The sequence below is a fragment of the Camelus bactrianus genome, chromosome 34, assembly GCF_048773025.1.
Source record: "Camelus bactrianus isolate YW-2024 breed Bactrian camel chromosome 34, ASM4877302v1, whole genome shotgun sequence".
In the NCBI taxonomy this organism is placed as follows: Eukaryota; Metazoa; Chordata; class Mammalia; order Artiodactyla; family Camelidae; genus Camelus; species Camelus bactrianus.
The window spans coordinates 4,912,100-4,939,975 of NC_133572.1; the positions used below are offsets into that span (position 1 = coordinate 4,912,100).

Consider the following 27,876-nt stretch of genomic DNA (forward strand, 5'->3'; position numbering starts at 1 on the left):
CTTACCGCTGAGGTGCTGGGCTTGAACTGGAGTTACGAAGGGCACACACAGAGACAGAGGAAAGGGAAGAAAGTGACTAGGAGGAGACAGGAGGGTTGAAACTGAACAGGGAAAAGATCAGAAGTAAAGCCAGAATCCTACTCAGTCTTTTTTCCATTCTCCTTTATTCCATAAACACCTAGTTACAAGTTGCACAAATCAAAAAATAAAGGGAGAGGAAGATGCAGGGAAGACTTTTGTGATGTGTAGCGGGTGGGAAGGGAGAAAAGGTTGAGAACCGGTCCTCTCCCTCCACACACAGCCCTGGGCCAGGGCTACAGCCCCTGCATCGGGGAATCGGAGGAGGAGGTGGGTGGACCCAGGGTAGCTGAGGGACAGGGGAGGCCCCTAACCCAGGGCTCGTCCCTAAAGCCCCTTCAATGCACGGCAGGGGTAAAACAGGGAAGGAGAGGAGGTGCAGAGACGGAGATGGAGCAGCAAAGTGAAAAATCAAGTGAGAGGATACAGGAGAAGTGGAGTCATCGTGGTAAGGAGATTAAAGAAGGAGAAACTAGGTAAAGGGGCAGTGAAAGGCTCTCCCTGAGACCCCCAGGGAGAGGTGGGGGCCAGCTTGCCTGTTAATTTAATATTAAATTGGGAGTGGGAGTTGAGGAAAAGTAATTCCAGGGATGATTTCTCAGCCTCTCAGCCTGTACCTGGAGGGGGAAAAGTGATGAGCATGAGTCAAAAAGGAGGCAAAATATAAAACCAGGAGTTGGGTCTAATTCCCCTTGCCATGAGAGCACTCTTCTCTCTTTCCTTACCAATTAAAACTTCTCCGGGGGAGGGTATAGCTCAGTGGTAGAGTGCCTGCTTAGCATGCACGAGGTCCTGGGTTCAATCCCCAGTACCTCTATTAAAATAAATAAATAAACCTAATTATCTCCCCCCACTGCCCAAAAAGCCTTCTATTATCAAAGGCAGCATTTGCTAGGCACTTGGACTGCTGCCTCAGCAAAGGGATGTGCAGAGTGCACTCCCCACCCCCACAAACACCTTCGTCCCCACCCTCGGTACTTACAAGAGAGGCTGAGGGCTCAGGGCCCTCACCAGTCATAGCGGCGGGACTGTCGGGAGGGGGAGTCCTCAGGTCCCTGTATCGCCAGGCGGGGAGGTCCCTCAGCCCTTCGTCCTCCACCCGCTGAAGCCTCATGCCTTCGAAATTCCAGAGGGCGCTGCTGCCGGAACCGAGAAGTCTCCCGCCGCCACTCATCGTCAAATGCTGCGGCCTCACCTGCAGAGGACAGAGACCAGACCCGTCACCTGAACCGCCTGGCTGCCGGAGGCGGACACAAGAGCGAGCCGCAAGCTCTAAGCCCCAAAACCAGGGCGAAGGCTGAAAGTCTGTGTGTGGAGGGTGTTGGACGCAGTGACAGCGATTTATTTGGCAGTTTTGGATTCAGCATGGTTCTGGAAGCCACTAGCAGGAACTCAGGACGGGGATAATTAGTTAGTTACGGAGCACAATCCCATGCATACAGTAAGTAATAAATGTTTGCTGATTTGGAAAAAATAGACACAGAGGAGAAAGAAAAAGACCGGTCCAGATGGAGACGGGTAGATTACTATCGATATTTGACTTTGGTAACAAAGTCCGCCCTCCCTCGCTGATGATGCCGCCAGCACCTGACTCAGCCCGAAGCTGACAGAAAGGCTCCAAGTAAGGTCAGGACACAGGGCTCACCCACCACCTTGCCCAAGAAATATACCTGGTGGTAGAGAAAGCTGCTGTCTCTCAGCTCAAGGGACTGGGACTAGCGGCTACGGGCAAGGACGCGGGAAGGGTGATGAGTGGGAAGGAAGGCTCACTCTCATCCAGGTTGATATAGTCCTGCCGCTCCTCCTGGTCTCCTGTGCGGTGGTTTCGGGAGCGCTGGAGGATGTGAGCCCGGTCTCGGATGTGATGCCCAATGGACATCTGCTCTAGTCCACTGTCTGAGTCTCGCACGGTCCTCCGGGTCTCCCGGATCTGGGGTGAGGCAGAACACACTCAGCGGCTCCTTCCAGAGCCTGGCTATGCCAGCCCCGACACACCGCCCACGACCCAATCCTGAAAAAAGCAGCCAGGTTTTCTGTGGGTGCCACTCAGTCCTGCCTCCTCTGGGACAGGAGGAGCCTTCAACTCACCCCGCCCGGAGCCGAGCGCATCTCTGATGTCTCTTGGTAGACCTTGGGGGCACCGTCACCCGTATTGGAGTAGGAGATGACAGTGGAAGAGGAAAAGGTCTGGCAATTGCCTCCAGCCGTCATGTGCTCCTGAGGAGGGGAGGAAACAGCAGGCTGAACGGGGAGGAGTTCCCCTCCAGACAAGGGACCCCCCCAACCCATCCCCCGCTTCAGCTGCCGGTTCCTCCCTGTATCTTTCTCACAAAATGTGAGAACTGAGAAACCACCAGGACTCCTCATTCCTCGCAAACTCCCCTGAGTCCAGCAATAAACCAAAAGGACCTGAAGAGATGGAGCCTTAATCGCATATTCACTCAGCACCCCCGTGCCCTCCGGCCCCAGTCGCTTTATCCAGCTGACACGCTCTTCCCACTCCCGCCTCCTGGGACTCAAGGTGTAGCCGGCCATCACCGGGAACCAGGCTGGGGAAGGGGATGGGGCCAGAGTCTCACCATGTTCCCAATCATGTCGTTCATCATCCCAAACATGTCCATGAAGCCACCCGACTAGAGCAGAGAGATGGAACACAGAGTCAGGGTTACGTTCACAGGTTACTGCGTTCTGGTTCCCACCGGCTACGGGGCCTCACATCCCCTCTCCCCTCCCTTCACATCCAACAGCTGCTCTTCCTCATTCCTCCTGAAGGAGACCTGAGCACAACATGCCTCTCTTCGCGTCTCTTCCTGTGTGCCGCCGCCCTCCTCCCCAGGTCTCCAGGGCTGCTCTCATCCCATTTTCCTTCTCCTGGCTGCCCTATTTCCTCCCACCTTTAGGAAGCAAGCCAAAGTTACATACTCTGCCAGGCAATTACACTTTCCTAATGGGCAAGGCTCCTAGAAGTACAGGAGCCAGTGTGAATTAGCATCTCGAACTTACAGGACTCCTAGCACACGGCAGGCCCAGAGCTCTGTGAAGACTGTATGAGGAGTCTAGGGTTATCCATAAGGCTACCCCAGAGAGACACATTTGGAAATAATACCTAAGGGTACAGAGCATGCCTGAGATAGAAGGTCACAAGGAGATGAAAACTCACCATTCCCAGCATCCCAAAGGGGGAGACAGCCCCGGTCTACAGAAACACGTAAGGAACAGAAATTAGAAACCACATCCTGTCTCTTTACTATCCCACACCAAGCCTGTGGCCTCTGCTGGTTTTCCGTCCTCCTCTCAAAAGGGGATCACAAAGCTTGTTTTCCAGACCCCTTCTCTCACTCCTCCTGGAACGCATTCCACTTGCTAAAGTGGCCATTGTGCAAGAAAAATCAAGCACTTTACTAACCGCCCTCCAACCTTTCTTTGGGTCTCAGGTGTATTGCAGCACCATTACCTGCATCCTGCGGCTGGCAGGCCTGGTCCCTGGCATATTGCCATCTGTGATGCTGAGGAAGGGGCTGTATCCAAAGCCACCTGACAACATCTGGTTCATGTGCTGACGGTGAATGGCAAAGGGGTCCCTGTGCAGAGAGTGTGCAGAGTGGATGGCAGGAGGGCCAGCAGTCAACACCTCCCGCCGCCCCCCCTCCCCGGAAAGAAAACAGCCATAGGGAGCCAGGGGCACAGATGTCCCCTCCAAGTCTGAGCAGCCACCCAGTTGCCATCAGTGTCAGCAAAGGGAGCCAAGATATCTTTCTGAACTACTCAGAGACCAGAAGTGCAGCGGATGCCTGCTCTGGAGCACGAGAGGGAGGGGTCACTCACATCAGGAACATGGGGTCCTCAGGCTCCACGTCCCTCATGAAGCGAAACATCCTGACTTTAGCTCCAGGGGGCTCCACACTGTGAAGATGAGGAGGCTCAGTGTTTGGAGGCGGCCAGGCTTTTTGCACACCCGCACGGAGTCGGGACTTTCAGAGCAAGGCCCCTTCCAAATACTGTAACTGACCCCCTAAACTCCAATGAGACCCTTCTCCAGGTATTCAGGAGAAGAGCTCGTCAAATCTCTCTCTGAAGGAGGACCATGGAAAAAATTTTCCAAGCCTGTTTTCTGCCTCCCCCTCTCAGAGCCATCCTCTTCCCAAAGCCCTGGCGAGAAACATACTCCCCCCTCCCCCGACGCCACCGTTCCGGATGCGAATCCCAAGTACCGGCCCTCCGCCCATTAATGACCCCAACCACTCCGCCCCCTCCTTACACCCGGCCGCAGCCAGGCCTCCCCCGGGCAGGCCTCACCGTCCCCACCGCGCCCGTCGGCGGCTCCCCCGGCCCCTGCCTCCCCGCCGGGCGAGCAGGAGAGGCAGGCCTGTCCCGCTCCCCGCCCCGCATCCCAGGCTCCAGGACCCTGCAGCCCCGCGGGCCGCTCCCGCCCCGGACCGACTGCCCGCTCCGCTCGAGCCTCACCGGTCCCCGATCCGGGCTCAGCAGCCCATCCGGCCGGTATCGCCTCTCGGTGCGCGGCAGAATCGGGGCTTGCGGCCCGGGACGCGGGATTGGTCCGGGCGTGAGCTCCTCGGCCTTCCGCGCCGCCTCCTAGCACAGCTGCCACCTCCGTGCCCCTCCTCGGCCCACGGAGCCCGAACCCCGGCCAGGCCCGGACGGAAGTGACGTCACGATGGGACAGCCCACCCCGGGGCCGGGCCCTCCGAGCTCCGCCCACCGGCGGGCGTGGGGCGCAGGCGGGCGTGCGCCAGCGCCGAGGGCCCAGGGGCCGCGGGATTCTCCGGGGGCGGTGGGAAGAGAGGGCTCATCAGTGACCTGGACTTGGGTCCTGTAAACCGGAGGAGGCTCTCTACGGGTGTGGGGGAGGAGCAGAGGAGTCCATCCCTCGGGAGGGGAGGAAGAGGACGGGGGACAGATTCCCATGGAGGAAGGCGGGCTCCCCTTGGGCGACGAGGTGGGGCGGATCCCTGGGGGAGCATTAAGCAGATTTCTACCCGGGAAGCGTTCAACCCGAGAGGGAGGAAGGGCGGCAGTTCTGCGGGGGAGGCGCCAGGGCCAGTCCCCTCGGGAGGAGGCGCGTTCCAGGCAGGGGCGGGGTCCTCGAAGTGACGCAGGGGAGGAGGTGACAATTCTGCCCAGGTCTGGCTTCGAGAACTCAGGCTGGGGCAAGGAGAAATATAGGTTGGGGGACAGGCCGCCAGATGGCGCTCTTCGGCCAGGCTGGAACTGCAGTCCCTTAGGAACTGGCGTTGGAGAGGCCCCCGGACCCCACTGCTGTGAAGGGTCAGACTGGGAAGAAGTCCTAGTTCTGAAATCTTTTTATTTAATGCCAATCTCTCCTTTCTTCTCTCCAACCCTTGTATCCTCAAGACCTCTCAGTCCGCATGGATCTTTCCTGCCTCTAGTCAGGCAGGTAGGTAGGTCAAAAGTCTAACATTTGGGAGAAGGGGTGGAGAACTCTATTAACCAAGCTCACCCAGGGGCGGAGTTGAAAACGGGCTCAGGAGACCTGACTCTAAGGCCAAAGACTGATACTTTGACATACTAAATGTCTTGCATAAAATCTGGCCCAACTGGAGAGAAGGGCCCTCCCCCGGGGTGTCAGTGTTTGGACAGTCTCAGGTGGACTTTAGACCAGACTCATCCAAACTCCAGCTCTCCTGGTTCTTTACACTGGCCGCTGGCCATGTGAGTGCTCTGTGGGGCCTGACAGTGAGAAAGACTTGTTCCCATCCCCAACACTTCCCTGGGGGAGAAGGAGGAGAGGTCCCTGTGACTCAGGAAATAGTAGTGGGAGTGGGGCTTCTCAGGTTTCTTTGGACTTGATCATTATTAAAGAGAAAAAAAAAAAAAAACAATAGTGGAGATAGAGGGGAACAAAGACAGAAATTAGAAGCTGGCAGACTGGCAAAGCCGAAAAAAGACAACAGCAGAATAAAAGAAAATGTGTTTTCCATTGATATTTCTGGGGAAGAGACTTAGGAAAATCTTTTGTCTTCCAGATGCTCTACCTCTGGACATCCTGCCATGCAAGTGCCCCTTTTCCTCTTGCACCCAAACCAAAATAGTTTGACATGTGATCAAGACTTGTCCCAGTGAGAGTGCGGCAGCCCAGACTTAACTAAGTGTGGTCCTCACCTTCCAGCCTCTCCCCTGTCATTTCATCGTGTCCAGCCTTCACCAGAGCTGATCAGCTTCTGGCCTCCTCCTTTTGGTCTTTTTCCATTACCTTGTGTCTGCTACCTACTGCCTTTAGGTGCCTAGAGCTCTTTTTCTTCCTTCCAAAACTTAAGAATCTAATATCAGTCATTCTTACCTTTGCATGATTTGATTTGTTTTCTTTTGGGGGGGGGTAATTAGGTTTGTTTGTTTGTGTTTTAAATAGAGGTACTGGGGATTGAACCCAAGACCTTGTGCATGCTAAGCACCTAAGTGCATACTCTACCACTGAGTTATACCCTCCCCACCCTTTGCATGACTTTAAATCAGTTACCCCCCCTGGGAGTATTTACAACTATGAGAAAAAACTCCAAACCTGGGCTTTGTCTCAGGTTAAAAAGAAATCCTTGAACAGATGGGGATGAAGGAAGAGATGCCAGAGCTCATTTTCAGATTCCACAGTGACTTAACATATAGGCAGCCATCCACTCCAGGAACTGAAAGGATGTAATTTTACAAGTAACTTTTCTGTCCCCTAAACCAGGGTTTGTGTCTGTCTTCCTCCTCTGTCACTTTCCTTTCCTTTCCTTTCCCTTCCCACCTTCCCTCACTGTCTCCCTCTCTCCCTGCCTTCCCCTCTCCCCTCCACCCCTACTTCCTTCCTACCTTTCTTACATCTCTGTCCAGTGAACACCGATGAACAGAAATTCCTCAGTCACCGAGTGTCCTGTAGATTGTAAGATGTAGGAGGGTGGGTGGCCCTGCCAGGGGTGAGGCTGGACTCAAGGAGGATAAGGACTGTTGGGAAGAAAGAGAAACAATGGTTCTTATATTCACTGCTTCATCTGATGGAGCCAAAGTCAGGAGGTCCTTGAGAGAGCAGAGCTGGGCCAGAAAAGGAGCCCTTGTTAGATGTGAGGTCACACATGGGGAACAATCCCAGGGCAGTTGGCAACTGGACCAGAGTGAGGATGGGGCGATGATGTCGGAGTTAGGGGAGACTGGATTCCAGCCTAAGCCAACATGAATAGGTGTGACTGAGTGTGTGTGCGTATCTGTGCAAGTGTATTGGGGGAGGGACGTAAACCCTGACAATTAGCACTACTTTGCCCCAGGTAAAGAGAATGAGTTGTACAGTGGACACAGATCAGAGTGAGATTGAACAGTGACTCAGAAACATTGTTTTGTTTTTAACTAATTAATTTTTAAGCTTTTTTGGGGAGAGATAGGTAATTAGGTTTATTTATTTATTTATCTATTTATTTAATGGCGGTACTAGGGATTGAACCCAGGACTTTGTGCATGCTAAGCACACGCTCTACCACTGAGCTATACCTTCTTCCACCAGGAACAGTGTTTTAAAACCCACCTTTTCGGTTTGTTTTTATATCCACATCTACTCAACAAGTATTTATTTACTGTGTCAGGTACTTTCCCCCACTATGGAGATACAGTGATACAGAGAAAAATAAACCAGGGTGGAAGGGGCACAGAGGAACAGGCAAGCAGCTGGGCGGTGGTGGTTGCTTTTTAGGGTGACTAGGGAGGCTTCACTGATAAGGTGATATTTAAGCAGAGACCAGAACCAGGTGAGGGATAGCTGGGGTGAGGGCATTCTGGGCAGAGGAAAAAGCAAGTGCAAAGGCCCTGAGGCAGAAGTATGCTTAACGTATTCAAGGAACAACAAAGAAGCCAATATGCCTAGACTGATGTGAATGAAGAGCAGTAGTGAGAGACAAGGTCACAGAGCAAGAAGGAAGCCAGATCCTGTGGGATTTTGTATAACTTACAAGAGGACCACTCTGGCTGTTGTGTGAAGAATAGACCGTTGGGGGACAGCTGAAACAGAAAGGCCTTTTAGCATGCTGTACCCATAATCCAGATGAGACTTGATGGTGGCTTAGAGTAGGTTAAAACAGTGGAGGGGAGAGACATGGTCAGATTCTATGTATATTTTGAAGATGGAGTTAACAATTTGCTGATGGGTGGATGCAGTTCAAGGGAGAAGACTCTAGAATGGCTCCAGGGTTTTCTGACCTGGGCAACTGAATGAGAAACCAATGACCATTCTGCTTCCCAAACTGTACTGAGTACCTGCGGGACTAGTGTGAGACTACATGGCAATTGTGTCCGGCTGGACGACCGTGACCCTGCTACTGCACGGGGTAACTGGACAGTCTTATGTTTAGAAGCTAGCCACCCAAAGCAGGAGGACAACAGGAATAAATGAATTCTGTGCCTAGTTCCACCATAAGATATTAGCTGTTAGGCCCTCTTGGGTAAACTTGCTAATGTTAATTGTGGCCATTAGCATTAGGGTTTTGAATCTTAAGAACTTCCTGTTGGGGGGAGGGTATAGCTCAGTAGTAGAGTGACTGTTTAGCATGCACTAGGTCCTGGGTTCAATTCCCAGTACCTCCACTAGTAAATAAGTAAATAAACCTAATTATCTACCCCCCAAAAAAAATTAAAAAGAAGAAAATATATATATATTAAAAAAGGAAAAAAAAAAGAATTTTTTGTTGTCCCTTGATCATTTCAAGACTTCCAGAAGGAGGCAGGATGTCTGGCGATTAACATGGACCTTAAGGATGGAGGTTTGTGCTACCTCTGTGGTGTCGATAAATATTTACTGAGCTCCTACTATGCGCCAGGTATAGTGCAAGGTTCTGGGGATGAAAAGACAAGTAAGACATGGTCTCTGCCCAAGAGCATTCCCAGCCCAGAGGGAGGCATCGAATCAATGAAAATCCTGTGATGAAGGCCACCATAGAAAGATGTATATTAAAAGGGCAAAAGTGGGAGGGAGTGGCTTGGGGTGGGGTGGGGCTGGGGAGCCAGGACAGTATTGTAGATGGAAGGTGTGATTAAGGCAGAGGCACAGAGGTAGGCTCCCTCCCTTTGCAAGGAACTATGAGGAGTAAAAAAAATGCTGAAGCAAAACTTATGAGGGAACTGTGGTGAGAGCTGAGGCTACAGAGGTAAAGAGGGACCAGAGGAGCAAGGGTTGTGTTTGCTTCTGGACTTGATCCTACAGGCCTGGGGAAGCTATCAGAAGGTTTTATGGAGGGAAATGACAACAATCCATTTGTATTTTAGAGAGAAAGGAAGTTTATGCATTTCAGCAAACATTTTTGGGCTTCTACAATATGCCAGGTTATGGGGGTAGGTGCTGAAGATACAAAAATTTTAAATCGTGATTGACAACCCGAAGTAATTAAGCTTAAAATCAGTGAGTGATGCTGACCCCTGAAGCCGAGGCAGGACTGGGCCTGGAGAAAGAGGAGGCAGTCAAGAGTCTTTAGCAAGTGAAATGTGAAGGATCTGGGAGGGAAAGAAGAGATGGCGTCTCGGATGACCCCTTGGCAGGACTGAATAGGTGGAGGACAGGACCTTTAACTGAAATAGAAAAACGAGAAGAGTTTCTGTTGGAATGTGTGTGGGGTTGAGGTACTGTGGAGGGTCCAGGGAGAGAAGATAGGAGGGAAGTGGAGCCATGACTCCTGCTCAGGAGAGAAGCCAGCACTAGAGGTAGGGGTTGGAGAGTCATCGGTGTTTGAGGTGTGTGTTGGCAGTGGGATCTGAACCCTGAGGGTTCATGGTGGAGTAACATACGGAGACTGGAGAGTGAGAAAAGGACCCCTGAGACCTGAGCCACCTGGAACAGCCATTGCCTCCTTCTGGTTATTAAGTCCTCCCTCCCTCCCCCAGCCTTTTACCCTCTGGGCAAAAGAAGCCTCCAGCTGTCAGTGCTGGTCCCCTCTCCCCTTGCCTTTCCATTTCACTTTCCTCTCCTCTAGGTCAGCCACATAGTCTGTTTAATCTGTGAAAATGTGGAAATCCTCAACAAACATGCACCTGTGGTAACGTATGTGATAACGGTGGCCCAGGGGATCTTCCAACACGGCAGCCAAAGATGCTCTGGACTTTCTATGTACAGAACACTGAGGATGGAGATGGGAGACGAGGCAGAAAAAGAAGAGGCAGTTTAGGGCCAAGGTCTGCAGTGATGTGGTCCAATATGAGAGCCACTAGGCCCAGGTGGCTATTTAAATTTAACTTAAATTGGGGGGGAGGGTATAGCTCAGCAGTAGAGTGCATGCTTTAGCGTGCACAAGGTGCTGGATTCAATCCCCTAAACCTCCACTAAAAAATAAAATAAAATACAAAAGTAATTAAAAAATACATAAAGAAACCTAATTACCCCCCCCCAAAAAAACAAGAGGGGAGGACATGGCTCAAGCACTACAAGCATATGCTTAGCATGCATGAGATCTTGGGTTCAGTCCCCAGTGCCTCCTCTAAAATTAAATAAGTAAACCTAATTACCTCCCCCCGCCGAAAAAATAACAAAAATAATTTAAAAAACCCAAAAACATAAATTTAATAAAACCAAATGCAACAAAAAAATGCAGTTCCTCTGTTGTACTAGCCACATTTCAAGTGTTCAGTAACCACATGTGGCTAGAGGTCACTGTATTGGAAACTGCAGATATAGAACATTCCCATTGTCACAGAAAATTTTATTGGACAGAGTCAGGAAGCATCTATAAATGTCATTTTCCTTCTGGACTTTTTTGAAGGCCTGCAAAGACTTTTTTGAAAAGAATGGGGGAGGGGAAGTTGGATGAAGGTAGTCAAAAGGTATAAACCTCTAATTATAAGATAAATAAATACTAGGATATAACATACAACATGGTAAGTATAATTAACACTGCTGTATGTTATATATGAAAGTTAAGAAAGTAAATCTTAAGAGTTCTTATCACAGGGAAAAAAATTACTTTTCTATTTAATTTTTTATCTGTATGAGATGACAGCTGTTCACTAAACATCATGGCAGTCATTTCATGATGTATATAAGTCAAATCATTATAGTGTATACCTTAAACTTATACAGTGCTGTATGTCAATTATATCTCAATAAAACTGGAATTAAAAAAAGAAAAGTGTGCACAAGGAGGAGAAAGTGGAAGGAGGGCAATGGAGGGTCGGGCAATAGTAAACTTAGAGTGTAAAAGTGAAGGAGGGGGAGGGTATAGCTCAGTGGTAGAGTGCATGCTCAGCATGCAGGAGGTCCAGGGTTTAATCCCCAGTCCCGCCATTAAAAAAAAAAAAAAAAGTGGAGAAGGTCATGAAGGACAGCACAGAGCATAAGAAAAGCCAATCCAAGAATCTGGAGGGGAGGGATGATGGTAAAACCAATTATTTTTGCTGAGGTGAAAGTTCATGAGGCAGTAGGAAAGCCATAGAATTTGGCTTGTGATGTTGATACCGTAAAAGACAGACAGTGACCACCAGGATGTTAGTAGTTATTGAGAAGAGCCCAAGTGAGAGAGAGGCCAGCCGTATCCGGTGTTCCTTCAGCCTGCTCAAGGGAAAAAGGCTGAGAGGGCTCTGAGACTGAGTCCAAAACAGGGTGTCAGGGCTAGGAAGTCAATGATTTATTGAGCTCTTCCTCTTGGGTGCCTAGCCTTGGGCTAGGTATTGGGCCTAGGGGTCGGAGACAGCAGTCAGGGAGGGGAGCAAGGGAGGCAGTTGGAGTTGAGAACAAGGGATAAGGATCTGCAATCAGCAGAGATCAGGGAGGCACTCCAGAAAAGGAGTCCCCTGGAGATGGGACAGGGTGCTGTCCAGGGGAAGAGAGTGCTGGATACCTGTCCCTTCCCAGGTTGTACTTTGACCGAGCTCTCCCGTCTCTTCCTGGAGGGCAGGGACCATGTCTTCTTCATTCAGCTTTGTGTGTCCACCACACAGCACAGTGCCCAGCACCTGGAGGGAGCGCGATAAAAGTCTGTTGAAGTGCAAGAGCTCAAGCTTGCTATAGAGGCCAAAAGAGAACAGAGGGTTGTAGTTTAAGTCTACATAGATGTGAGTAGACTAAGATGCTGAGCACAGCTTGATGGGGTGTGTTGTTGACTAATGTGCCTTCGTGTTGTTGTAAAGATGATTTCTTCAGTGACGCTCCTGGGGGTAATAACATACTCAAAACAAACATAGTCAAAGTTAGGCTGGGTGAGGTCTTTCTCTAGGAGTCCATCGCCTCTCAACTCTCCAGGGACCTGAGTTCTGAAAAGGTTAAAAAAAACAAAGTCAAAATGAAGAATAGCCAACAAGGTCATTGGGAATAGGATGGGAGTAAGTAGACAGGGAGGTGTGGGGAGCCAGGTTTCGGTCCTCCCATCATTGAATGACAGACAAGTAGAACTTCCTTAGCATTTCACCTCTCAGATAAATAGGCAAACTGAGAAACACCAGGGAGCTGCAAAAGGGGAAGACTTCACTTCAGAATGAGATGGGAAGAGTAAGAATTGAACATCTTCTGCACAGTAGGGAAAGAAACTGCTAGGATGTCAGGCCGGAAGTCATAGTTCCCAGGGGGCTCAGGCCTCCCTTGTTCTCACGTGGCCTCCCTTTTCTCACCTCCAGAAAAAGTGTAAGAAGCACAGGTTTCTCCATTCAACCAGCGGAAAATTCTCAGTTGAACTGTGGAGTAACAGAACTCTAGGGGGAAGCGAGCCTCCACAAGGCCTCGGAAATCACTGTCTGGAAGGGAGAGCACACAGGCTGGCATCCTTTCGAACCCTTGGTCCCAGAAGCCCGGCGGCCACCCCCAAGGACTGCGGAGGATGGACGGTGGGCTTTCAGCATCTCACTCGCTCCAAATTCACGCTAATTGTCACGTCTAGGTTTCTTCTCAAGAAGCCAAGACTTCAGGAGGCTGGTCTGATGTCTAACCAGACAGGGAAGGTTCAGGGGTGCTTCTCCCACGCAGGAAGGGAATCAGATCCAGGCCTCCTGCTTCCTAGATCTCTTTCCTTTGGTCCCTGTGGACCCTAGTGTCCAAACTCTCAGATTCTCAAGGCTTTCCCTTGGGCCTTGGGGCAGGATTCCCATTCTCTGCCTCTCTATCTCCCTGGAATTTTCCACTGCAGCTGCCTCCGCTCCCAGACACCCCTCCCTGGGCAAAATTCCCGGCTCCCTCCGCCTCCCCTTCCCTAATCACACCTCATTTCCACCCCCGGCCTTGAGGCCCAGCCCACAGTCCGGCCCACAGTCCACAGTAACCCCGGTGGTCCCAGTTAGAGAAATGGGAGGCCAGACCCTATGGAAGGGTGAAAGGGAGGGTCCCATACACTCTCCTGGGTGGGGAGAAAGGACAGTGGAGGGGCTGGTCCCCTGTGGGGCTGGAGTGGGGGGAGTGGCCCTCCTCAAATCCCCATATAAGGCAGGGCAAGCAGTTAGGCTCCTGGATTGGCTGATTCAAATGAGCATTCCACCTGGCAACAGGGTTTCTATTGGCTCTCGGGAAAAATAGGAGGAAGGTGGATGGAGGTTGTTGGTGGCGGTGATTGGAGGGGGGAGGGGAGTGGAGGTGACCGGAGTGGGGGGCGGTTACCAGGGCAACAGGGTAAGAGCCCAGCAGGGTGTCCGAGACAGCAGGCGGGGCTGGGAGGTGGAGAAGGGGGAAGAGGAAAGGAGGGTGGGAGGGAGAGGAAAGAGACTGGCGGGGAGGGAACGAGACAGGGAGACTGGATGGGGGGGGGTAAAGGAGGGGGGAGAGGGAGAGAAATGTAGCAAGAGAGTACAGAGATAGAGAGGGTCAGAGATCGCTAAAGGCATCAGCGAGTGTGTCAGAGAAACAGAGACAGGAAGATGGAAAGATCTCAGAGAAAGATGGACAGAGTTCAGCAAGGAAAAACCTGGGTGGGGTTCCAAGATTTTTGAGGAGCCGGAGACTGAGAAACTGAGAGAAGAGTCAGAAAGAGAAATTGGGAAGTGTGTACACCAAGGGACCAAAAGACAGTGTCTTTAAGCACTCAAAGCCTACATGGTGATGACTGATCAGCTATGTCTTTTTTAAGAAAATGAAAATTTAAAAAATGATAGACAAAATATAGGAGTGCACACACATCAAAGGTATCTTTTTTCAAACTCTAGCCTTCCACCCATTCCACCTTCCTGACCTTTGATACACACCCCAGCTCCTGTCCCGTCCTGAAACTCCAAGCTTCTCAAAATGACCCAAAGACACTGAGACCAACCGAGGGTGAGGAGCTGAGAGTGAGTGGAACAGTGTGGGCTGGAACCTCCTGCAAAGGAGGCAGATATAATCCAGGAAGGCTGGAGAAGATGGCAGCAGAAGAAAGAGAAATGCCAAGAGAGGGAAAATGTGGAAAATAAGGATCTTAAGAGGAGTTGAGGAAAATCAGCTAATGACACAGGGCCAAGTGACAGGCTCAGATGAGACAAGAACAGAGTGGTCCGGGAGAGGGAAGGCGATCAGAGATGGAAGGCAGAGGAGGGCAAGTGAGAAGTGGAGAAGCGGGGACAGAAGAGAGATGTGAGATTAGAAGTGGATGAGGAGGGATGAAGAGAAATTGAAGGACCAGGCAAAGAAAAGTGAGGTGAGATGGACAAACAGGAAAGGTGGAAGATGGAAGAGAAGACAGGAGATTAGAGGGCCTCTGACTTCCCTCAGACCCAGAAGAGGTCACAAATGTCAGCCTCGGGGAGGATGGGATGTCGGCTGCCCTTTTTGCTCTCCCATCCCCTCCCAAGGCCACCCAGAGAACGTAGATGCAGGAAGAGAGGGGAAATCCAGCGAGATGTGGAAGTAGCTCCCGACCTCTTCCTTCTCTCTAAGCTTTTGGTTTCTCAAATACCTGCCGGCCTTTCCATCTGCTTCCCCCCACCCCATCACTTGGCAAAATCTCAGGGCTTTTGACGAGGGGGGGGGGGTGTCAGTCGGATCTTGGCCATCCCTCCAGTCCGCCCCCAAAAGACAGACTCCTCATACGCAGGCAGTAGGTCTGGATTCGGAAAGGTCCCTCCCCGCACGAACCCCACCCCTTCCCACCTCCTCGCCCCACTCCTTTCTCCGCGACCGTCAGTCTCTCCATTTCCCCCTCCTGGTCTAGTCCTCCCTCCCGCCTCTCGCGCGCTCCCTCCCCTCGCTTTCATCCTCCTATCCCCACCTCTCCAACCTCCGCTTTCATCCCCCTCCCCTCTCTTCTCCTCCCCGCTCCCGCCTGCCCCACCCCTGGGAAGCCCCTCCCGTCGGGCAGCGCCGCTTTATAAGCGGGTTCCCTGCCCGGGGGCGGCAGCGGCTGGTCGGCGGCAGCTCTGCGGGTGCGGGGGCGGCGAGCCCAGGACTGAGCGATCGCGGCCGGAGCGCGCCGGCCTCCGCCCGCACCGCCCTTCCGCCCGCCCTCCGGACGGCCGCAGCCCTGCGGGTCTCTGCTCCAGACCCACCCCCGCCCCACCCCGCGCGCCTCTGCCGCCTCTTCCAGAGCCCCAGCTTGCCGAGCGGCCGCCGCTGCCGCTGCCGTCGCCGCCGCCGTCACCGCGCCAGGTTCCGGCCGCGGCCACCCTCCGCCGTCCAGGGCCCCTCCGTCCCGGCCCCGGGACCCCGGCTCCCCGCCAGTCCCGGCCCCGGCCCCGACACCATGTCGGAGAAGAGCGTGGAGGCAGCGGCCGAGTTGAGCGCCAAGGTATGGGCGGGGCCGGCGGCGGCCCGGCCCCCGCGCGCCCCCCGGGCTCCGCGCGGTCGTGCGCCCCAGGCCGCCCCCGACGGCCCCATGCTGCTGCCTAGGCGCGGGGTCCCGGCGGATCCCGCTCCGCCCTCCCCCCAGCGCCCCAGCCTGGCGCTGCCTACCCGCTCCGCGCGGCTCGCGCCAGCGCCCTCTAGCTTCCCAAGTGCCGCGCGCCCGGCTCCCGGCCTGGCCTCTCCGGCCCCGCGCCGTCCCCACCCCTCTCCGGCCCCGGCTCGTGCGCCTCCACCCCGGTCGGTGCCCGTCGGAGCTCTGCGCGTCTCATCTACCGTGTCCCCCTTCCCCGCGCCCCTCTCCGGCCATCCTGACCTCACCTTTCCTCCGCTAAGCGGTTTGAGAACCTCCAGTGTAAACAGAATTCTCCCGGGAGGCTGCTCCTCTCGGGCTCCTCCCCTCGAGGCCTGACCGTCTCTTGCTGCTCTTCTCCGACAGCTACTGCCTCAGTTTTCTCCTTCTCTCCTTTCCTTCCATCTACATCCATTCCTTCCTCCTCTGGCCTTCAGCTTTCTTTTCTCTCTATATCCCTCCTCCAGAGTCTCCCTCCAACCCCCGACTTAAAGATTCTTGAATTCCTATAAATCAGAAGGGGGCCGGGAATAGCCTTCGAAAAAGCTGAGGCTCAACATTGCATGGCATTACATCGCGCCGCCCTTCCCTGGCCCCATCCCTTCGCCCTTGCCTCTCTTCCATCCTTCCTCTAATTTCCCCAGGGAACCTTGTGAGTGTCGCTTGGGGAAATTAATTCGGCCAGGATCTGGGGGCTGGGAGCCCGACCTTGGGTGGGGGCGGTTGCTGAGGAGGTCACAGAGGTCTCCCGGAGCCGGTGAAGAGAAAGGGAACCAATGGGATTCAAGGCAGTGGGAGAGAGGGGCTACGAATGAGATCGGACAAGGTGTGCCGAGCGGCCCTCCGGTGGGCTGTGCGGTGGCATGTGACTTCACTGAGTAGGTGTCTTTGTATGTCTGAAATCCAGCGAGTGTGTGGGACTGCCCGTGTCAGTTACATGTGTGCATGTGGAGACGTAGCTGTTCTGGAGCCATGTTGCCGCTTTGTGAAGGCCGAGTGGCTCCGCTGTGCTCTTGTGCTGTCTCAAGAGTGTGTGCCCGGATGCCCAAATACTGGGCCATGTGTCTCCGGATCGCGTGGGCGCCCCTCTGTAACTGTGTGTGAATCGGTGTCAGCTTGTGTCAGTGTCTGTGCCTATGCTGAGTAATTGAGGCCAAAGAGCTGCTTAACACAAGACCTAGGTCACATACCCTCCTGGCAAAGGGATCATGGGAGGACAGTGACCAGGAGGACACAACGGGACAGGGGAGGAGAGGGCCCGGCCCCTTGGACTTTGGTCTTCGGTAGTCTCCCTCCCTCCATCAGCCTGCATGGGAAACTCAGACCAGGGCCACACAGACTTGGTGCTGGGGCCCCCAGAGAGAAGCTGACGACCCCCTGGCTCTCCAGACCCAGGATGTAGGGAAAGCCCACCAGGTAATAGAAATGCCCTACTGAGCATGTGGCAAAGAATAAAAAATGAGAACAGCAAAGTGGCAAGAAGCAACCTGACCTGGAGTGACAGGGGCAAGGGTTCTGCACTCCCCATAAAGAGAGAAAGGAGTTGGGTGTCCCTCCAGACACCAACCCACTCTCTTAGCCCCAACCCTGTTCCAGAAAGGACACACCCTCCCAGGGTGATCCACTCACCCAGAAAACTTCCATCCACATGGAATCAGATACACACCAACACCAGATCCGATCTGATCACACAGAGACACCATAGTGTCGCTCAGTGCCTGCCAAGGGGTAGGGTGGAGAGAGGACTGGAATCTAAATTGGAAGGGCTGCTGTGGTGTCCCAAGAGAGGAGACTCTTGTGAGAACCTCTCTGGGCCACATCAGAACCAGATGTCAAAGATGTGCTTGCTGGGGTCCTGGGAAAAGAGAGGGGCCGAGTAGAGGGAGAGGACTCTAGACAGGTACCTTTCCCCCTACTTTCCCGTCCTACCCACACAGGCCTTGTCTGTCTCTCTTGGTCTACCATGTCCCACACTCTTTCCCTTCCAGGTTTCCTTTAACCTACTTCCCCTACATCCCCCTGGAAATCCTACCCTTCTGCCACACCAGTGCACACACCACACCAATGCACTCACCGCGCTGGTGCACGCGCCGCCATGCCCTTGCGCACACCACGGGTGGTCGGGAGGAGGAAGAAGCTTCTTGCACTGTTTTGGGGTGGAAGTGGGCAGAAGTGAGAGGGGGCCGTTGGGAATCAGGCTAGGGGGCTCCTATTCCTGTAGTGTTTGGCCAAGTAGGAGCCTGAGGATTAGGGGGGCACACAGAGAAACAAAAGCATTCGAAGCTGGGGGGAATGCCCAGGAGAGAGTACTCAGGAAAAGGCCCCAGAGGTAGACAAAAGGCAGAGCAGGGCAGGCAGTGGGAGGGGGCAGGCGAAGAAGGCGGAGGGACCTCTAGAGGGGGTGGGGCGTCAGGACTGCGAGCAGATGGAGGGGATTTGCTTTGCTGAGCTGAACCCTTCAGCCGGTGAGGCTAGGCTGAACTTGGTGGGGGTGGTGAGCAGTTACCTTGGCTGCCTCTTCCCTGGCTTCATCACTTTGCCCCCTCCCTCGAGTCTTGCGGAAGGTACCTGGTCTCAACCTTTTTGTGGCCTGAGGTGTCTCTCAGCCACCCTGCCCACCTTCTCCATTTCACAGTCCTCTAAGCTCACTGCAGAGGGAGAACCGGGGCTGGAGGGCCTTAAGGGCTGCAGATCATTCGTGGTGAGAGAAAGGTGACCTCTCTCTCTCTTGTAGGACTTGAAGGAGAAGAAAGAGAAGGTGGAGGAGAAGGCAAGCCGGAAAGAACGAAAGAAAGAAGTGGTGGAGGTGCGGAAGGGTCACCTGCCCGCTGAGCCCCTAGCTGCCTTCCTGGGGGCCCCGCCTTTTCCTGACCCCGCCCACCCCGTCGCCCCGCCCTCGGGGCCCTCCCAGGCCCCTTGCCATTGGTGGGGATGGTGGGCGGAGGCACAGGGCCAGCCTGACCACTCCCTCTTCTGGTCCCCACAGGAGGAGGAGAACGGGGCTGAGGAGGAGGAAGAAGAAACTGCTGAGGACGGAGAGGAGGAGGATGAAGGGGACGAGGAAGGTGGGGAGGGGCCGGGGAGGCTGGGCTCCAAGGAACAGGCAGGGTGGGTTTGAAGATCTGCAGCTGGGCTTCGGGCGACCACAGGGGGGTCTCTGCCGGAGCTTCCTGCCCTTCCCCAATGACCCATTTCTGGCTCCTCAGATGAGGAAGAAGAAGAAGATGACGACGAAGGGCCCGCGCTGAAGAGAGCTGCTGAAGAGGAGGTTTGGGCTGGGTTGTGGGCTGAGGGGCTGTCAGGGATGCAGCAGGGCCGGGAGCCCTTTGGATTCAGACCGGATCCTGCTGGCGCCGGGGCGGGGGCTGGAGCGGGACTGGGGGCGGTCCCTCTCCAGTTTGACAGCTACCCCAGCTCTTTTCCTCTCCACAGGATGAAGCGGATCCCAAGCGGCAGAAGACAGAAAATGGGGCGTCGGCATGAGCCCCGTGCCAGTGGGCTGGGGGTGGGAGGCCCCTCCGGGGCCTGGAGGTGGGGGTGGGGACAGCCGAGTGCAGCCACTCTTCACCTGTCTCCCTGCTCTGGGACCTGCGCCAGAGCTGCCGCCCTCCCTCTCCCCAGCCTTCTCCTGCCGCCTCTCCATACACAGCCCCCTCCATCCTCACTGCCATCTTCCACCTCCTGACCTGCTCCATCTGAGCTCTCCAGCTGGTCCCCAGTTGCCCCCTCCCTCTCCCTTCTCCCTTCCTCCATCCTGTCAGCCAATCCTACTCTCCTCCAGCCAATCTCACCCTCCTCGGCAGCCTCTCCTTCCTGTCCTCTGCATCCCAGCCTCACATCCTGCCCATCCCTACCCTGCCTGATCCCTGGGTCTCCCTCAGACGCCCTCCTCTCAGACAGCGCCAGGCCGGGGTGGGGCCAGGGTTGGGGCCGAGCCCCACAGCTGCCCCCCTCCCCTCCCCTTTTTGTATAATTTAATAAAGAAACGGTCGCGCTTCTGTTTTTAACCTGTCTCCTGCTTTCCCGGTGCAGAGTAAGTAGGGTGGCCAAGGGCACATGCTGTCAGGGCCCCTCCCTTCTATAAAAAAGCAGCAGTACCCTCCTACCACCCACCACTTGAGAAGACAAGATTGCACTCTGGGGTGGGCAGGGAGTGTCTTTAAGAGCTGAATCCTGCCCTGGTTTTCCTGGTTTTGGATTATTAGGGCTGCTCCCTCCGGCCATACACACACCCTTCCCTGCTAGCAGGCACCAGGCTAGACACTGCTGAGCCCAGTGGAAAGCTACCAGCTCTATTGTGCTGAACCAGGCAAAGAAACAGCGTCAGAAACAGGAAGTCCCGCCCCTGAAGTGGGAGAAGGCTGGAGGCCTGGGTCTCAGCCTCCTTGGATGTTGTGAGAGTTGCCTGGTACTGAGGAAGTGAGCTCCTGGGGAGGCAGGGAGAACTCCAGGGCCTCCTGTGGCTCCAGGCCTGCTGTGTTCTGCCTGCTCAGGCTGGGTAGATCGCAGAGCAAGAGCTTTCCTGGCAGTCTCAGGCTTCCTAACCTAGTTCTGCCTCACTTTCCCCTGCATTTGGTCTCTGTTGCAAGAATTCTGCATTTCTCCAGATCACCCTTGCCCTCTCAGTTCAGAACCTCTGGATTGGGAGAAGCTGCTGATTACATAGGGGTTTGAACTAGAGAGGGGTGGGTGTGATTCATTGATAACATTCTAACTGAAAGATGAGGAAACACCCAGGGTCAGGACTGCGCGCACGCGCGCGCGCACACACACACACACACACACACAAACACACACACATCTTTTGTCTTCATACTCCCTGACTTTGGCAAATTATTTAATCTCTGAAGCTGCCCCAGTTTCCTCATCTGTACTATGCGGGATAATACTAGATTTCACGAGTTACTCCATGTAAAAGGTCCACTACAGTGCTCAGCACATAATGAAATCTCAATACAGTGTAGCTATTTACCCTTGGGATGCCCTTCTTCAGACCTACCATTTGTAGGGTCTAGTAAAGCTGGCAGTCATCGGATGGGTGGGGAGGCAGGTGGACCGGGGCAGTGAGGTTCTGGGAAGTTATGGGAATGAGAGAGGAGATGAATACCAAGGAAAGGGCTTGCTAAGAAAGGTGGGGCCTGGGGAGGCAACTCAGAAGTGAGTAAACGGATAGTTCAAGGCAGAAATGGTTTAGAGAGAAGAGCAGACGGTCCCGAGAAAGGGAACAGTCAAGAGGGTGGGGGAGGAGTGGAGGGGGCGGTGGGGACACCCAGGACTGAGGAAATAAACAAGGGGAGCGCCACCACAGGGGTGGAGGGTAAGGCTGCTGGGAATCAGCCCCCTCAGACTTTCCACTGCGAAGCGAAACCGTGAGCCCTGGGGTGTTGGGGGGGGGCAACGGGGAGGGGAAGTGGGGAAGGTGGAGGGAAGGCAGAAGGACAGGGGCCAGGGCCCTGGGAGCAGCAGAACAGCCTCCAGCTCAAGACAGCCACTTTGCCTCCACTCTGCTCTCTGCCTGCACCCAGCCCCATTCCCTGGGACCCCCCACCCCACCCCACCCTAGACCCCACCCTCCCGTTGCCTGATCCAGCTAGCTTTCCTCTAGATTCCAGCCTCTGGTCATTGGTTCCTCCCCTCTCCAGGCCTCCATCCTTCTTTTTCTAGATTCTCTTCCTTCAGCTCCTTCTTTGCAGAACCTCTCTTTCATCCACAGTCCTTCTCCACTTTCTGACCTCTTCCCTCTGGACGGCTGTGTGACCCAGGCCCAAGGGGAGATGCGGGAGGCTCAGTTCCCGGTCTGGCTGCTTCTGCAACTGCTATGGGCGGCTGCAGGTAAGGGGGGGATGGCCCTCTGGGAGGGTTGCCCTCCAGACCCACAGCAAGGGGTAGGTAGGGATCTCTCAATCGCTACACAGATGCCAAATTCTTAGATTAGGTGCCTTTCTTGGGGCAGTCCTTCAGAGCCTCTCTTTAGTTTCCCCCTTGGCAGGGAAGGGGCAGAAACCCAAGGTCTTCCTCAGCCCTGTTTCTCCCTAGGGAAACACTACATCTCTTTCTCTACCTTGAAGTCTCTTGACTCATGGCCCCTCCTCTTGGCCTCTCTTTTCCTCCCCAGTGGAGGCTCCAGACCCTGGGGCAGAGTTCCCGGTGGTGTGGGCCCAGGAGGGGGCTCCTGCCCAACTCCCCTGCAGCCCCACAATCCCCCCCCAGGATCTCAGCCTTCTGCGAACAAGACATGTCACTTGGCAGCATCTACCGGACAGGTATGCATCCCAAACTGGGGCACCAGGACCCCCAAATCCAGCAGCAAAGGCATCTGGACCCACAATCCAAGGCCCAAGCCAGTCCTCCGCGTTCTCCCCTGAGCTGTCAGGCTCTCTGAAGCCAGTGGCTCAGCCTCCCCGGCCGCCCCTGCTGCACTCCTCCGCCAGCCTTTCCTTCGCTGAAGGTCCCCTCACACCTGTGTCCCAGAACATGCCTGGCTCTCCAGTAGTGGATAGTGCTGGCCCTACGGGAGTGAGGGACGAGACGACTAGCGACCCAGAGATCTTCCCTTTGGGTGGGCTTCCTCATCCTCAGAGTGTGGTTGGGCTGCCTCTTCCCCGGGGCTTCCTCCCCCTCGGGTTTCTCAGTCCCATCTCGCTCCGTCCCAGTGGCCCCTCGGCGCCCTCCGCCCGGGGCCCGGGGCCCCGCGTCTACACGGTGCTGAGGCTGGCTCCCGGAGGCCTGCGCATCGGGAGGCAGCCCCTGCAGCCCCGCGTGCAGCTGGAAGAGCGCCGCGTCCAGCGCGGGGACTTCTCGCTGTGGCTGCGCCCGGCCCGACGCGCCGACGCCGGCGAGTACCGCGCAGCTGTGCTCTTCGGGGACCGCGCCCTCGCCTGCCGCCTCCGTCTGCGCGTGGGCCAGGCGGCGGGTAGGTCGGGGCGGGACGAGGGGAGCGGGGCTGGGAGGAGGGCGCCCCATTCCCCGCTGCCCCGGAGGCAGGAAGGGCTGAGCAGAGTCTGTGCTTCAAGGATGCGCCCTAGGCCCTGCTGGAGAACCCCCAGCAGAGGGGCGGAAGGGGGTGGTGAGCCTGCTGGCGGGTGGATGGTGCCCCCAGAGAAGCACGTGTGTTGGGGGGAGGGCCTTGTGGAGAGATTGTATCACCCCTTGAGCTCCCCTTCCCCCACCCACAGCGGGAGTGCCAGGGTGGAGGAGGGGCGGCACCCCTTGGAGAGGAGAGTGCAGGGCTGGAGTGACTCAGTTCAGACATCTGTCTCTCAGGGTAGGGTGGGAGTGGGGGTTGGGTTAGTGGGGAACCTCAAGCAAGACCTGGAGAAGGGGAGAGGGAGACCATGCCAAGTAAACTGGTGGGGGGAGGGGGGTAGGAGGGAAGTAGGCAGGAGACTCCTGGGCATCCATTTTAAGCACCTCCAGGCACTGCGCTGGTTGGGTGGGTGCGCTGGAGGACAGTTGGAAGGGAGAAGACAAAGAGATCTATAGTAAGGTACTTGTTTCCAGGAGCTTCCAGCTTAGGTGGCCTGCTGTGCTGGGAAAGTGGGCCTGATAACCTTCTCTGTCCTTGTGCAGTGACTGCCATGCCCCCAGGGCCTCTATGGACCTCCAGTTGGGTCATTTTGAACTGCTCCTTCAGCCGCCCTGACTCCCCGGCCTCTGTGCACTGGTTCCGGGGCCGAGGCAGAGTCCCTGTTCAGGAGTCCCCCCATCATCACTTAGCTGGAAACTTCCTCTTCCTGCCCCAAGTCAGCCCCTTGGACTCTGGGGCCTGGGGCTGCATCCTCACCTACAGAGATGGCTTCAATGTCTCCATCACGTACAACCTCACTGTTCTGGGTAACTCCTCCACTCTGCCTTCACACTTGACCACAACCCCTTCCTGCCCCCCATCACCTCCCCCGTACTTATGAGCCCCCAAACCAGCTCTCCGGCAGTGATGCCACCTGTGATTGCAGTGGGCCTCACTGTCCCACCCCTTCCTTTCTCTTTTCCTTTGCAGCCTTTCAGCGCCTTCTCCCCTTCTAGCTTTTCCCTTGGCCATCCAGCCTCACTTGCTAGCCTTTGGTGTCCTGCTGGCCCACCTGCATTCTGGGGTTCTGAGCATCTTCAATGTTTCCATCTTATTCTGCCCCTTAACACTCTTCAGAGATGGACCACCTCTTTCACCCTTCTGCCTCCCTTCCCTGCAGACCCAGCAGTCCAGAGCCTCTGCACATTCCTCTCCACTTTAACTCGGGGTTCCCTCTTCTCTCCAGGTCTGGAGCCCGCAGTCCCTCTGACAGTGTACGCTGGAGCTGGTTCCCAGGTGGAGCTGCCCTGCCACCTGCCTCTAGATGTGGGAACCCAGTCTTCCCTCACTGCCACATGGGCCCTTCCTGGAGGAGGCCCTGACCTCCTGGTGGCTGGAGACCATGGCAACTTTACACTTCGACTGGAGGCTGTGGGCCAGGCCCAGGCTGGGACCTACACCTGCCGTGTCCATCTACAGAGGCAGCAGCTCAGTGCCACTGTCACTTTGGCAGTCATCACAGGTCAGCCCCCGGTGGGAAAGGACAGGGAGGAAAGGCTGGCTGGGCAAAGACTGGGCCAGTCCGCTTCATGATGCCAGGCCATGGGGCGCAGGTTACAGGGGCTGCCCCTTGTACCTCCTCTTTTCTCGCCCCCATATAATGAACTGAAACTGAAAATCTCCCCTGAGTCATTGGATGAACGTCCCACTCTTTTGTAAGGGACTCCCCTGCTCTGAATTGGGGGGAGGGTCTGAGAAGTTAGGAGGAGAGGTGGCAAAAGTTCGAATGGTTCAAAAGAGACGGAGTACATTTTAAGAGTCCTTGTCCACGTTGGGGTCAGGGCTTGGGGTAAAGTTGCAGTAAATGACCTGGATTTGGGAGGAGTTAATAAATCAGTCCCTTAGTCAGCAAATATCTACCGAGTGAGGGCTTTTCAAGACAGTCTAAAACAAGCACAGAAAAAAAACAAACAAACTCAGAAAGTATGTGCTGATTGATCGGTAACTACCACAGCTTGGCTGCCACTGCAGTGCTCGCCTGTGGCCACTAAATGGTAGCACTACATGGTAGGTGCTTAATAATGCATGTTGGTTAAATGAATAAATGACTATGCTAACAAGTAATACATCTCCCAAAGGCCAATGCTGAATTTCCACCTGCTTCCCACATCTCTACCTAGATCTTGTACCCACACCTCAGCCGTTGGGAGCACTTTTTCCCCACAGTACCATCTTTTCCCCACATCCAGTCCCCTTGTGAAGTCTGCTTTCCAGCAGTAACTCCAGTTGTGTCCCACTCCTCCTGAAACCTGGCCTCCTCCTTCCCCGATGTCCCATCAGTCGACAAAGCCTACCAAGTCTTTCTGTCCAAGGTCTTCTCCAGGGTCAGCTGTCTTGAGTCAGTTTTCCACACTATCTGCATGACAGCTCAACGGGAGAGAGACTGTTGCCCCTGTTTTACAGAGAAGGAACTTTCCCAAGGTCACCCTGCTGAGAAGTGCCAGACTTGGGTCTAAACTCAGATGTCTGTGCCACCAAATCTTCAGGGGGCCTGTACACCGACTGTCTCCTCCTGCCCACCCTGCCCCTCACTGCACAGCTTCGAGATGCTGTCTCTAGATCAGTTAGTCTGTTCTCTAGACATTCAGAAAGAGGGATAGAGTTCATGGGTGGGAGGGGGCACACAGGTGCGAGCCACAGCATGGAAGAAGGAAAATGCAAGACATCCTGGGGACCAACTCACCTGACCAATATAGGGGGTTCTGAGCATTCGAGTAGAAAGTAATGTAAAAGAATCTGAAATAGTATTTGTTACGTGATCCGGGCCAGTTTGAATTTGAACAGTCCCCTGAAGGCAGTAGGGAGCCTGGAAAGTTTTGGAGCAGCAGAGTGATCTGACCAGAGCTTTGCCTTGATAAGATTAATTGGGCCATGACCCCGATCTCCTCCCCTCACCCTCACCCAATCAGAGCCCAGGTGAGTCAAGGCGACTGAGACTTGGGAGTTGAACCTATGCTTTCATGTAAAGGGGTCAAGGCCCCTAAAGGTCTCTTCCCTCTGATTTTTTCAGTGACTCCCCAATCCTTTGGGTTACCTGGCAACCTGAGAAAACTGCTTTGTGAGGTGACTCCTGCATCCGGACAAGAGCGGTTCGTGTGGAGCCCACTGGACAAGCGGTCTTGGAGGAGTCTCCCAGGCCCCTGGCTGGTGATGCAGGAGGCCAGACTCCTTTCCCAGCCGTGGCAGTGCCATCTGTACCAGGGGGAGAGGCTGCTCGGGACAGCGGTATACTTCACTGAGCCGTCTGGCCCAGGTCTGAGACCCCACAGCACCATAGCCCCAGCTCCGAGCAGTCATCTCCATCCCACTTCCAGAATCCCTCCCGCCCCATCCCCACTCTCTCCTTTCCAACCAGGGACCTGACTTCTGGCTCTTGTCTAGGCCTGATCCACTTCTGCCACTAATTAGCTGAGTGACCCTGGACAAATCCCTTGGACCCCCTGGGTCTCATTGTTCACATCTGTAATGTGGGGGTGTGGCAAGACGTCCTTTCAGCCATGACCCTCTGCCGAATCCAATCCTGCACTCTCTCCATAGGTGCCCAACGCTCTGGGAGAGCCCCAGGTGCCCGGAAAACGGGCCACCTCCCTCTCCTCGTCCTTGGTGTCCTCTTCCTGCTCTTTTTGGTGACTGGAGCCTTTAGCTTCCACCTTTGGAGAAGACGGGTGAGCCAGGAACCCCCCTCCCCAGTCCTCAGAGTGCTGACTGGCACCCTTTCCTCAGGAAGATGGGCAAGGTGGACCCCTAGACTTGCCCTTAGAGCCCCTCTCCATGAGCCTCTGCTCTGCAGGGACCCCTCGTGCCTGAAGAACCAGAGGGAGGCTCAGAGGGGCTGAGAGCAGGCCTGGGACCAGGTGGGCAGGGAGGGGTTTCTCCTTCCCTTCTCCCCCTCATCCTCCTACCTCTGCGTCTGTCTTCCCACAGTGGCGACCAAGAAGGTTCTCTGCCTTAGAGCATGGGACTCACCCACCTCAGGCTCAGGGCAAGACAGGGGACCTGGAGCCGGAGCCCCAGCCGGAGCCCGAGCTGGAGCCCGAGTCGGAGCCCGAGCCGGAGCCCGAGCCGGAGCAGCCCTGACCGGAGCTGAGCACCCCGTGCACCCGCAGCTCAGTCCAAATAAACTCCCTGTCAGCAGCAAGCCCGAGTCTGGCCGCTTCTTGCCCAGGGAAGATTCTGTCTCTCCCCAGCCCCGGAGGCCTCCCTTCTCGCAGCCCGGTCTCCTGACCTACTTTCCCCAGCCAGTCTCTCATCTGCCGCCTTTCCGTTCCTGGTTCTTCGTGATTTTTCCTTCCTGGTCTCTCTTGCCTGTTGTCTCTCCTGGACAGTCGTTTTTTTCTGGAAGGTCCGACACACCCTCATCCCTCACCCCTCCAGCCCTCTCCTCCGTCCTTCTATCCTTCTGCTCATGTTGCGTGGCTGCCCTGGTTTCTTTACATTTTGTCCCTCTGACCCACCGCACGCTCACCCCACCTCAGCACCGCGCTTCGCCCTCCGGGTGCAGCACACGCGCGCGCGCGCGCACACACACACATACACACACTGTCTCTCTCAGGGCAGCCCAGCTGGGTCTAGTCCTCCCGGAGGTGGGGTCTCGCAACTTTCCTGGGTGGCAGCCTCCGCCCCACCCCCACGATCCTCAGCCCTGGGCGCCCTGTCTGGTCCCAGACATGAGAGCACACTGCCACCCAGTGGTCTCTGTTTGTCACACAGCACCCGAGGTCACGGGGCGGGCTGGCGCAGCCCGGGGAAAATAGCAGTGAGGGGCCAGGGGGCCAGGCGGCACAGATGCCCGCGTGCTGGCTCTGCCTTTGTGGCTGCACCCTCCGTGGTCTGCACAGGAGAGCACACTAGCAGCTGTCTCCTGCCCTGTGCTCCCTCCGGGGCAGGGACTGAGCAGGACATCTCCCAGCTGGGGAAGTTTAGGATCCAAGTTTGACACAGGGGAGTCCC

At 55.2% G+C, this 27,876-nt stretch overlaps 3 protein-coding genes and 1 long non-coding RNA gene across 5 annotated transcripts; 2 read left to right on the top strand and 2 right to left on the bottom strand.

Moving 5' to 3' along the window:
- Positions 1-145: 145 nt before the first annotated feature.
- MLF2 (myeloid leukemia factor 2) lies at positions 146-4,753 on the bottom strand. Its single transcript, XM_074357325.1, has 9 exons — positions 4,543-4,753; positions 3,904-3,981; positions 3,533-3,659; positions 3,239-3,274; positions 2,658-2,711; positions 2,167-2,295; positions 1,849-2,008; positions 1,061-1,273; positions 146-695 (listed from the first exon to the last, which is right to left on the bottom strand). Exons 2-8 carry the CDS (start codon positions 3,951-3,953, stop codon positions 1,086-1,088), a joined length of 744 nt encoding a protein of 247 aa, XP_074213426.1. The 5' UTR covers positions 3,954-3,981; positions 4,543-4,753; the 3' UTR covers positions 146-695; positions 1,061-1,085.
- Positions 4,754-11,662: 6,909 nt separating this feature from the next.
- On the bottom strand, positions 11,663-15,203 carry LOC123617590 (uncharacterized). Its single transcript, XR_006725762.2, has 2 exons — positions 12,664-15,203; positions 11,663-12,012 (listed from the first exon to the last, which is right to left on the bottom strand). It is a non-coding gene; the product is annotated as an uncharacterized LOC123617590 (long non-coding RNA).
- Positions 15,204-15,290: 87 nt separating this feature from the next.
- PTMS (parathymosin) lies at positions 15,291-19,867 on the top strand. Its single transcript, XM_074357326.1, has 5 exons — positions 15,291-15,734; positions 18,595-18,666; positions 18,847-18,925; positions 19,067-19,128; positions 19,293-19,867. The coding sequence occupies exons 1-5, from the start codon at positions 15,690-15,692 to the stop codon at positions 19,341-19,343; spliced, it is 309 nt and encodes a 102-aa protein (XP_074213427.1). The 5' UTR covers positions 15,291-15,689; the 3' UTR covers positions 19,344-19,867.
- A 151-nt stretch (positions 19,868-20,018) lies between these two features.
- LAG3 (lymphocyte activating 3) lies at positions 20,019-27,064 on the top strand. 2 transcript variants are annotated; one of them, XM_074357317.1, is made up of 8 exons: positions 20,019-21,692; positions 21,976-22,123; positions 22,514-22,773; positions 23,430-23,693; positions 24,113-24,388; positions 25,937-26,179; positions 26,464-26,591; positions 26,851-27,064. In XM_074357317.1, the coding sequence occupies exons 1-8, from the start codon at positions 21,635-21,637 to the stop codon at positions 27,001-27,003; spliced, it is 1,530 nt and encodes a 509-aa protein (XP_074213418.1). In that variant the 5' UTR covers positions 20,019-21,634; the 3' UTR covers positions 27,004-27,064. The 2 variants fall into 2 exon arrangements, with proteins under 2 accessions (XP_074213418.1, XP_074213417.1); XM_074357316.1 differs by having other exon boundaries at positions 21,976-22,773.
- The last annotated feature ends 812 nt before the right edge of the window (positions 27,065-27,876 follow it).